This window comes from Stegastes partitus, unplaced genomic scaffold, assembly GCF_000690725.1.
Source record: "Stegastes partitus isolate 25-593 unplaced genomic scaffold, Stegastes_partitus-1.0.2 Scaffold2794, whole genome shotgun sequence".
NCBI classification, from domain to species: domain Eukaryota; kingdom Metazoa; phylum Chordata; class Actinopteri; family Pomacentridae; genus Stegastes; species Stegastes partitus.
In genome coordinates, this window is record NW_007580525.1 from 1 (window position 1) to 11,376 (window position 11,376).

The window sequence follows — 11,376 nt, forward strand, 5'->3', positions numbered from 1 at the left end:
TGGAGTCTCACCAGCTTGGAGCTGGCCGTGGCCGGCAGGTGTCTCAGGGCCGGGGGCCGGTACGCCTGAGTGGGCGGGGCCTGCGTGGTTCCGAGCTCGCTGGGCGCCGCCTGGTACCGGATGGGTTTTACCGGGAAGCTGCCGTCGGGAAACGGCTGCCAGCGAACCTCGTACAGCTCGGAGCCCGATGCCACCTCGAACGTGTGCAGCACCGAGCCGGTGTAGTGCCAGATCTTGTAACCGTTACCGACCCGCAGCCGGGGGGCGCAGGTCGCCGTGACGACATGCTCGCCGTCCGGACACCAGGAGAAGTGGGTGGCGTCCGGAGCCAGAGGTTTGGACACCTGAGAGGAGACGAGGACACTGATGAGGTTCTGTTTGGATCAGCTGAGTGGCTCGTAGAACTCACAGCTTCTCTAAAACGTTGTTCAAACACAGAAACGTGAAGCAGCTGCTCAGGATTCTCGTTCGTCTTCACCTGTTTGTATTTCTTCACGTCCCAAACCTCCATCTGACCCCGAAGGTTCCCGAACCCGGCCAGAACCAGGATGTGACCCTGAGGACTGAACAGAACCAAGTTAAGCTCAGACGATGGATTCACCTGAAGCTGCTAGATGCCTGCTTTTATAAACGTTGGTGTTCTGGACTCCTTAAAGGATCATTCTGACGTCTGTCACGTCTCTGAGGTTCAGGTTAAACATAAACATCTGCGTTGTAGAGATTCAAGGAAACCAGAACCAGTCCATTTAAACCAGCTCTGAAAGCTTCCTGCAGCCTTCAAAGACAGAAACAGACTCAGAATTTGTCCAAAAGATTTAAAAATGTTATCAAAAGACAAAAACTTGTTCTAGAAAAACACTTAAAGAGACCTTAACTTGGTCAAAATGTAGAAAATGATGAAAAAATTGTCAAAAATACTCAAAGTTTCTACAAAATGAACCCGAAAAAGACTCAATACGCTTAAAAACTTGTGCAACTTCACTCAAAATGTATTAAAAATGACAAAAACTTGTCCGGCACAACTCGTCCAAAATACTAAAACATGTTAAAAAATTGTAATACAGGATTCAACAATTATGGGACGGATCAAAAAACAGATCAAAATTGACCCAGAAAGAGACAAAATTATAAGAAACTTGTGCAAGTTGCCTCGAAATGACACAATTTGGTCAAAATGACAAAAAACAAACAAAAAAACATCCAAATATGGAACAAGAACCAAAATTAGTCAAAAAAAGTTTAATTTGACCAAAACATCTCAAAATCTGTCAAAATGGCACAAAATTGGTCCAAAATGTATAAAATGTGTCCAAAACGTCTAAAAAATGACAGAATTTGTTGAAAAAAAGAGACAAAAAAGCTTCAAAAATTGGAGAAAAATGTGATTAACTTCAGCAAAATGACTGAAAATCTGTCAGAAAACAACTGATGTTTTATTAGAAACGACAAAACCGAGTCCAAAATGGTTTCAAGTTTGTTAAACAAAAAAACATCTCAAAATTGATCCAGAACAAACCAAACGTGTCCAAAATGCCTTGAAGCTCATCGGCGATCGGGTCGGAGCTTCTGGATCTGATCCAGGAGAAGTTCTGAGCTTCTACTGAGTTGGACCGAAACAAAAAAAACAATCTAACCTGAAACTCAACCGACACGTTATCAGGAAACGGAAACGATCCTTTAACGAGTCCAGAACCGGGTCGTCCTCACCTGTAGTAGGCAGCGTTTCTGGGTCCGGTTCCGAAGTCGAACACTGGGTCACACTTGAGGTTGAAGACGGTGGCCTTGGCCGGCATGAACCCGTACACCACGCAGAACTCGGAGGAGCTCGGGCTCCAGGCCACGTCGTAGATCGGACCGCCCTTGGCTGGGGAGACCCAAAGACACCACCGGTTCTGATTCTGGGCTTCAGACTATGTCATCAATAAACAACAGACAGTGTCAGAACCGTCCTGACGGAGCTGATGCTCACCCAGCTGGACCAGCGCCGTCTCCCCGTTCACGGCCAGATAGTGAAGCGTCTGCTCGCCGTAGTAAGACGCTCCGGTTTTGTCCACCTCGGTGCTGGCCGTCACCAGAACCGCCGACGCTGCAGACACACGGCATCATCGTTATTGATTATTGGTTATTGATTATGACAGGAGGATGAAGGGGAAACACTAACCTCCATTTAGGGAAAACAGGTACAAAGCAAAAGTCTTTTATTTTGAAAAACTGCTGTCACGTTTGATCACTGAGGACCGACCCTCTCCTCCAGGTGGCCTCACCTTTCTTGTTCCACTGCATCGTCGCCTTGTCGGCCTTGAAGAAGCTCTTGTTGGCCAGAGCAGCAGTCGGACCTCCGAGGACCGGGTACTGGTAGAGACGGACGAAGGACGGAGCGCCTTTGGTGCCGGGGACGTAGACGGCCACCTGGAGACGGTCCAGTAACATCCCAGTTAGCTCTGGTCATAAACTCAGACGTCTTGAAATATTTTAGTCATTTCAGACATATTTTAAGTCATTTTTAACCATTTATGGCTCAGTTTTAGAGATTTGTAAAGTAATTTGGGACAAATTCAAGACATGTTTAGCTGTTTTTTGCCATTTTAGATATTTTCTAAGTTACTTTGAATAATTTGTGAGTCATTTAAAACCAATTATGAGCCATTTTAGAGAAATATGTAATAATATATACCATCTGTGGAAACTTTTAATCATTTTTCAAAGATTTCTGGGTCATTTTAGAACATTTTTTAGTAATTTTGGACAAATTTAAGTCATTTTTGAATACACTTCCGTCATTTAGGACACGGTTCGAGTTTGTTTTAACAGTTTCTAGATATTTTAGACAGATCTGAGTCATTTGACAATTGTGGAAGTCATTCAGAACCGATTCTGACTCATTTTGGACCATGCTTTGGTCACTCTGAGCAAACGTTCTGATCCATTTTAGATCAATTTGAATCATTTTGGAAAACTTTCAGTCAATTTGAACAATTTGTGAAGTGACTTTGAACAATTTTAAAACACTTTAGATGATTGTTTTAGACAAATGTGTCATTTTAATCTGGTTTTAGTCATTTTTAACATTTTTTAAGTCATTTAGAACAAAACTAAATGAGTCGTTTTAGACACATTTGCATAAAACCCTTCAGTCATGTGGAGAAACTCTGAGTTCTCTTTAATCATTTTTAAGACCTTTTGGACAGATGTAAGTCTTTCATAGGGATTGTTAGTGACTCAGAACCGGTCCTGACTCATTCCGGACCCCTCCCAGCCCCCCGTGCTGCTCACCTTGCTCGGCTGACCTCCAGGCGACAGAGCGAAGTCGGACACTTTCTGCATGTGCAGCTTGTTGGCGATGGAGTCTGAAACGAGAGACGACACCAGAGCGGAGATTAAACCGATCGGACTCGAACAGGACCAACTGTGACTCAGCACAAACTGCTTTCTGCCGACTCACTGAAGTCGTTGTTCTCGTAGAAGTGCAGCTCGTTGTTGACGATCCTCGCACAGATCTTCTCGTCTTCAGACCAGCTGGGACACCTGAACACAGTCACACATTAGACACTCTAATCGATCAATCAATCAATCAATCGATCGATCGATGGGCGGCTGCAGGAGGAGCTCAGACTGACCAGGAGTCGACCTTCTTCTGATACAGAGCTTTGATGAGTTGGCCGCTCTGCAGGTCAAACAGCTGCAGGTTGGCTTCGCCCTGAGGACTGTCCTGAGTCTCTGCACCAGATCAATAATCAATAATCAATAATCAGAAAACCTTTACGTGTTTACAAACGCCTCAGCTCTGTTTTCTGTTTGTTTAATCTTCTGGTTTGGATCCAGCTGATCTCAGTCCGTCTAAACTCAGATTTTATTTATCAAACATTTCATCGATGTTTTGGTGGATTCATTTATTTTCATATCAGAATTCACTTTTCTGATTTTTGTTTTAATACTTTTTTCCTACATCACACATTTTTTTTCTATTATAGTTGCTGCATTACATTTATTATATTTTATGCTAAATATTTTTTTAATTCATTGTTTTTTTAGGATATTTAATATTTTTGTAATTTTTAAATAAACATTAAAAACCGCTTAAACACGACTAAAACGCATTTTTTTATACTTTATTGAAACTTTTGCATGTTTTACACTTTAATGGTATAATTATATTTTTCTAAAAAAAAAAAGAAAGAAGCTAGAAGTCTTATTGTTTGAGGATTTTTTAATATTATTACTACTTCAGATGCTTTTCAGGAATTGTATTTTTTAAAATTATTTTCTTTATAAGACAACTTCAGCCATTTTTACTTCATTTATTCTTTCATCAGAGGGTTTTATATTTTATGTCATTTTAATATAACATAAAACATAACAGATTAATCTAAAATTAATTTTTATTTTTACGTTTTAATTCTCTGTTGAGTCGTATTTTTTAGACTTTTATTAAAACACCTGATTCATTAATGACACTTTTGATATTTTATATTTTAGAAACATGTTCAGATGTTTCATTATTATTTCCACAGATTGTTTGATATTTAATTTTTTAGAATATTAACGTTTATATCGAGTAACGTTTTGCAGACGTTAATAAAAATAGTTTTTTGGTATTTTATGTTTACTACAGCTAAATGTTTAGTGAAACTTTTCTGAAAATGTTTTATGACTTTTGTCAAAACGTTCCATAATTGCCTTTAAATCAGTGTCTTATGTTATTTTTTTTATATTTTATTCTCTATTTAGTGACATTTGTCTTATCATAACACACTTTGGGATAATTTAAAATACATATTTTAATATATTTATTACATTATATTATTATTATTCTATTCTGTCGGGCATTCTTTAAACATTTCGTCTCGTGTTTACGACGTGTCATCACTTACTGGTGTACGGTTGCCAGGTAACCAGGACGTTGTTCAGAGGAGAGATCTCCATCAGGGCTGTTTTTGGGAGGTCGAAGGTCGACACCGAGGAGCCGTCGGAGGACTTCACCACCGAGACGCTGACGTTCACAGAGACAGACAGACAGACAGACAGACGGTGAGTCAGGTGTGACCACAGGTGAGCCTCTCTCAGGTGATTTATGAACAAACAGATCAGAGACGAACCCGTTTTTGTTGCTCCACGCCAACAGCGTCCCGTCTTTGCTGAAGGTCACACATCTGCAGACTCCACAGTCACTGAGACACAAACACACACGGTGGGTTTGTTTGTTTGTTTGTTTATTTACACAGGTGTGTGTGCGGTGCTGGTCCAGGTGTGGTTACCTGCTGAAGGCTGAGTGCTGCTCACACTGTGGAGGTCCACGGAGCAGAGACGTGCCGGCCGAGCCTCGAACTGCAGCACAAACACGACAGAAGGAAAATATTCTCAACCCTCAGGACGTGTTATTTATCATACGTTTAGTAATTAAAACGATTTATTTAATTAATATTCTTCATGCTATATTATATCATTTTAGATTTAGATTTTTTTCCCCAGAAATGTTATGAAAATTCTTTTAATTCAATTCAATATTTTACTTTTTTACTATTTTTTGATATTTTTGAGGAATTTTATTTCACTTTTTCATGTTTTATTCTCTACTTATAGTAATGACATTTTAAACACACTCTGGACGTTACTCATTAGCACATTTCATTCATTCATCTGACATCTTTATTATTATATTGCTATTAAATTTTACAGCTTTTTTGAATGTTTTAAAGATTTTGATTTATTTTCAATATATTTTAATTTTTTCATTAAGTCCAGTAACTTTCAACTCTCATTCAGCAGATAAATAAATCGTAAAAGTCGTTCGTTAATTCTTTCGAAAGAATCTTGAAAATGACTTATTTCTTAATTTTCTTCACGTGTCGTTTCTCACTGTCCGGCCTGAACTGTTCCGTAGGAGGTGATGAGAGTTGTCTGACTTGCAAGAACTCCTTTAAGAAATCGATTAATTTAACCAATCCGTGTTTGACGGCTGCAGAAACCGTCACATGAAAACATACCGAAGGCACCGTTTGAAGCGGACAGTCTTACTTTACACTCCGGCTCACATACAGTGTCTCAAACAGCCGTCACAGAGGTGAGTTTTAATCCTATATAACCGGAGCATCACTGATTTTGACAGTCCTGTGATGGGAGCTGATGTGAGACAGAGAGTTCAAGTTTAAGAAGATTATTTGTCTGAAAGCATGAAAACATGTTGGTTCTATTTGTGCCGAATCAATCTAAAGACTCTGCTGATGGTAATAAAATCTACAGTTTTAATTTACTGCGTTTATATTTTTTTCCAGAATCATGTGAGCTAGAAATTAGTCAGAGTTTTCATGGAGTTTGGTGGATGATTTATTCTACCTTTAATAACAGTCTCTGGCAGTTGAACTGCAGTTATTTCACTTCCGGCGGGTTTGCAGAGTTTATCGGGGACATGTCGCTATAAATAACTAAAAACACGACGTTAAAAGAGTTTAATAAAAAGTGAAATCACTCACCTGCTAACAGGGGGACCGCCGGCGCCATGTTTGCGTGTGCCGGAAGAAGAAAGACGCTTCCCGGACGTGCGTCACGACGCAGAGAGGCGGGATTTTCAGCGCCACATCAGCAAACAACGGCTCGTGTCATCAAACACGTCGATTAAAAAACCGCAGTTATCAGTTTAATAAATTATTTTAATACATAATTTAACTATTTTATTAAATCTAACAACAAGTGTTTCAATAAATACGATGATCTTGTATTTTTACAAACTTTGAAACCAGAGTTAAGTTTTTAGTTACGTCAAGTTGTCTGATGTTAAATAACAGTGACGGAACTTCCGTTTTCAAAATAATGGAAGAATCAGATCCCGTTCTTCACTCTGGTACAAATAAAGTCCTACATTCAGAATCCGACTTATTTAGCAGTACAAAGGTAAGAGGATCAAACCAAGTGAACATTATTTAAAGAGCACGTTTTAAACAACAGACACTGAGCCAAAGTGCTTCCAGTTGAGAAAAAAAAACTGATGTTAGAAACTCACCAAACAAGTTTAGATATTTAGGCTAATATCTTACCATATAAAATCTAATAAAGAATTATCTGACCAATCTTAAATATTAAGACTTAATTATGTTTTTTGTAATATGAACTTATAGTATTGTACAAATTTAGTTAAGTCATCTCAATATGACTGATATTAAGCATTACAATGGTTTCCCTTGTACAAACTTAGAATATTGTACAAAGTTAACTGACTAATTTATTAAATTAAGACCGTTCAATGCTGTCAGTTATATAAATGTCTAATCTCATTTCCATTAACATCTGTTGTTTTAAATGTGCTGCACAAATAACAGCGACTTAACTTGACCTTTGAAATTTTCTTAAGACATTTGCAGCAAATAAAAGTTCCGATACTTGAAAAATAAATGTAAACTTTTTGTCATCTTTATGAGTTACCAAAAGGTTTCTCCTCATGGTCACAAGAAAATAAAACAGAGGATTTAATTTTGAAAGCTTATACAGGAAATCTTGTTGTGGCGGGCTGCGGCTTGACGCGCTGGTCAGCTGACTCTGGGGGCGGGGCCAGAGACAGGAAGGGGGCGGTGCTGGGGCTTTTTGAGTACGTAGACAAACGGGAGTTTGTCCCAGACCGACAGGCAGCGGAGCGAACCGAGCGGAGACAAACAAACTGCAACAAACAAACAAACAAAACCGAATAAAAATCCGACGGCAGAAGGAAGAAGAAACAGACAAGATGGTGGCCAAACAGAGGATCCGCATGGCGAACGAGAAGCACAGCAAGAACATCACGCAGAGAGGAAACGTGGCCAAATCAACGGTGAGTCCAGCTGCTGCTGATCGATGGAGATGATTGAAAACCGACTGAAACTCTGTGATCAGATGATTGATCAGAAACCACATCAGAGCCGCGAGTCTCTGAGAGTCTGGACCAGCCGGAAAAACCAGTAGAGTCCCAGTAGAACCAGCTCAGAGTCAGACTGGGAGACTGGGGGAAAAAAAGTGGTTTCATATCTTTTCTTTCTGTTTAATTACTGAAAAAATGTTTGTATGTGTAGATCAATGTGTCCTAATCGATCTGTAGAAGGTTTGAGCTGATCAGTCTGATCAATCAGCTGCTGCACATTTGAATCAGAATTAACATTTGGATCAATACACATGATTGGTAGGTGTTCTGATCACTCAGGTCAGTTTCATCACGTTTATAAACATCAAAAGAGACTCAGTTCACTGATCAATGAGTCAATAATCAATATCAAGTGAGACTCTCAGAAAGTTTCCAGATTTACTCATCAAGTTTTTCCAATAATCAATAAGTGAAAACAGCTTCTGTAGACGTTTATACAAATGTTTGACAAAAGACTCAAAACGTAAAACTTAATTTGAACCCACTGATCGATCACTGATCAATCACTGATCGATCAGCTCAGTCTGATTGAATCCTCATCAATACCCACAAAATCACAGACTGAGCTAACTGATCAATGAACCAATAATCAATTGTCAGGAAAGTTTAAATCAGTGGATTCAGAAAGTTTTCAGATTTAATTGTAACTGGATCAACGTCACATTTTTTTTCCCAATAATCAACAATAAATAATCAATAACGACGAGGTGAAAACAGGTTTAAAAAAAAAATCTAAATATTCAGTTATTTATGATTTTCCAGAAATTTACAGAAACTTTATCAGGACACGAAGACAAACATCCAGCAGGAACAGCACAGAACATCAATCAATAATCAATAATCATGAAGTGAAAACAGATTGTGAGACATTACTGCAGGAAATTATAAACGTATTTCTGAGTGAACTGATCAGAAACGGATCAATAACGTTCACTAACCGACACAAATGTGCAGAAACTGTTCCAGGAGGAACGACAGAACGCTTCGATCGATCAGACTTTATTGATACGTGATCACTTTTGTGCAGCTCAGAGTTTTACAGGCCGACAAAAATATTCAACATTAAATCAGGTTTCACACAAATTCAAAGGAAATTAAACCAATAAATCAAATAACAACAAAAAAAAGTCAGAGTGAATCTGTGATCAATGATTGTGATCAATTAATGTGATTATTGGTGTTTCAGAGGAACATGACTGAAGACAAAGGAGTCGGTCCGTGGCTGCTCGCCCTCTTCATCTTCGTCGTCTGTGGATCAGGTGAGTCTTCCTCTGTTTGGATGTTTGACCTTTAAATCAAAGTTACACTAAACTGCATTTAAAGTTAAATAAATCCAGAATTTTCTCTGTTAAAAGTTTATTTTAAACTCTTTGTTCTTATTTATTTTTCACTTCATGATGATTTTTTTTGTACAAAAGTTTCAGAATTCTTCATTTTCTAATAATTACTAAAATCTTAATCTTCATATTTTAGGAGTATTTTGATGATTTGTGTCTTTTGAGAACATTTTAATAATTTTCATTTTCTTTTTGAAGTTTTCACTTTTAAATATTCACATATCTGTTGTTTTTTTTGGTTTTTTTTTAAATAAAGACAGTTTTTATATATTTGACAGATGTTTCATGTATTTCAATGCAGTTTCTGATTTAAATCAAATTGAAACGAAAAAAAAAACAAAACAGCTCATTCATAAATTGAGCAAAAACATGGATGAATAAAATGAAATAAAAATATTAAAAATGGATTTTAAAAATAACAAAGGAAAATAGTACAAAATTAAATATCATTTAAAATAATAATAATAATATTACCAGACAAAAAAAATCAACAAACAAATAAATAATATTAATAATGTGAATGTATAAAAGGCAAAAATGAAAAAGAAAGTAAGTAGTTTGATATAAATGTTGCATCACCTGAATGTAGCCACGCCCCCTGTGATGTCACTGTAAGTGGGCGGGGCCTGTCCTTCAGCGTAAATGTCACTCAGCCCTCGTGTCAGTGCAACCTGTCAGGAACTGATCGATATGAAACACCTGGATCAGGTGTTCAAACAGGTTTATCTGAGGAGCAGAAAGTCCAACAGTCTGAGCTGATGTCTGCGACTCTCCAACCGGCTGCAGCTTTTTAACTTCAACACTGTGTCTGAAATGTTTAGATCAAAGCTGCAACCATCGGTTTGTTAGTTTACAGAAAAGTAATGAAGTAAGAAATTTTGTCAGCGCCAATTAAAATAATTAAACCTTTTTTATGAGGCACATTTTAGATTAAAAGAAGCAACAAAATACGCTGAAGACTTTAGATTTCAAAGTAGGAAGAAAAATTTGAAAAGTTAAAAAGGAAAATAATTTGTAAATAATCCACAATCAAATGAAGTTTGAGGATGTTCTTTGTGTTTCCTTTACCGTCTCTCTGACTCCCTGTTTTGTTTCTGTGGCGTCGGCAGCCATCTTCCAGATCATCCAGAGCATCAGGATGGGCATGTAGAGTGATGTCACCAGCAGGGGGCGGGGCCACGCCAAACACGCCGAAGCCGGAGGAGCTGCGAACGCCGACGTCGGCAGACTGTCGTGTTCCCGCCCCGTCGTGATGCAACGAAACATTCCTGAACTCTGAACCCCGTCGCACAAATGACCAAACAAGCCCCGCCCACAAAGTAACCCCGCCCCCAGACAACAGCCTGTATTCAAGTTATCTGTATTGATTGAACATGTCGCCGCCCGCTGACCTTCTCACGGGTTTTCTGTCCATAAACAAGCCTCATGTCATTCCACCCTGTGCCTTTCTGTGTTTACCTGAGCTTTAGCCCCGCCCCCACCGAGTACACCTTATCAGTGCAGCGGGAGCAGGATGGGGGGTCACAGTCCAACCTGCTCCTGTCGACTGTTCCAGTGTTTAGACCAAACTAAAACTGTCCGTCCTCATCCGAGGACACCTGACAGAAGTGACATGAAGGTCTTTTGAATCAGAAGGTTTGGAGGAGCCGACAGGTGTGTCTGCACCGTGTGCAGCGTCACCTGGACATTCCTGTTCGCTTAATAAAGTTTCATTTTGAATATGGATGCTGCGTTTGTGTTTCCTGTCTGAACTGTACAGCTGCTGATTAAACTTAAACTGCTATTCTGACTTGATGACGTTGACTTGGGACTTGGTGGTCTTGACTTAAACTTGGGGGTTTGTTGATCCAGATGTAGGACTTGTCAATCCAGACTTGGTCCTGACTTGCTGGTCCTTACATCGGATTTGTAGACATCAACATGGGGACTTGATGGTCCTGACTTGGACTTGGGGGCTTGTTGATGCAGACGTGGGACTTGTTGGTCTAGATTTGGGAATAGGTGGTCCAGACTAAAGACTTAATAGTCCTGTATTCAACTTGGAGTCTTGTTGGTGCTAACTGAGGACTTGTTGGTACAAACTGGGGACTTGTGGACCCCTACTGCGGATTTGTTGGTCTTAACTGGGAAATTAGTTGGTACTGACTGGGGACT

General features: G+C 39.1%; 2 protein-coding genes across 2 annotated transcripts; one reads left to right on the top strand and one right to left on the bottom strand.

The window, feature by feature from the left end:
* Positions 1-11: 11 nt before the first annotated feature.
* Positions 12-6,528, bottom strand: eif2a (eukaryotic translation initiation factor 2A; the record flags this gene model as incomplete). The annotated part of the gene is made up of 12 exons (XM_008306021.1): positions 6,471-6,528; positions 5,256-5,325; positions 5,097-5,168; positions 4,872-4,990; positions 3,618-3,717; positions 3,443-3,525; positions 3,274-3,347; positions 2,265-2,409; positions 1,970-2,086; positions 1,708-1,864; positions 479-563; positions 12-344 (listed from the first exon to the last, which is right to left on the bottom strand). Coding segments are annotated over exons 1-12 (1,383 nt in total), but the record flags the coding sequence as incomplete, so codon positions are not given.
* A 1,040-nt stretch (positions 6,529-7,568) lies between these two features.
* Positions 7,569-10,947, top strand: LOC103375701 (stress-associated endoplasmic reticulum protein 1). Its single transcript, XM_008306019.1, has 3 exons — positions 7,569-7,798; positions 9,072-9,144; positions 10,332-10,947. Exons 1-3 carry the CDS (start codon positions 7,715-7,717, stop codon positions 10,370-10,372), a joined length of 198 nt encoding a protein of 65 aa, XP_008304241.1. The 5' UTR covers positions 7,569-7,714; the 3' UTR covers positions 10,373-10,947.
* The last annotated feature ends 429 nt before the right edge of the window (positions 10,948-11,376 follow it).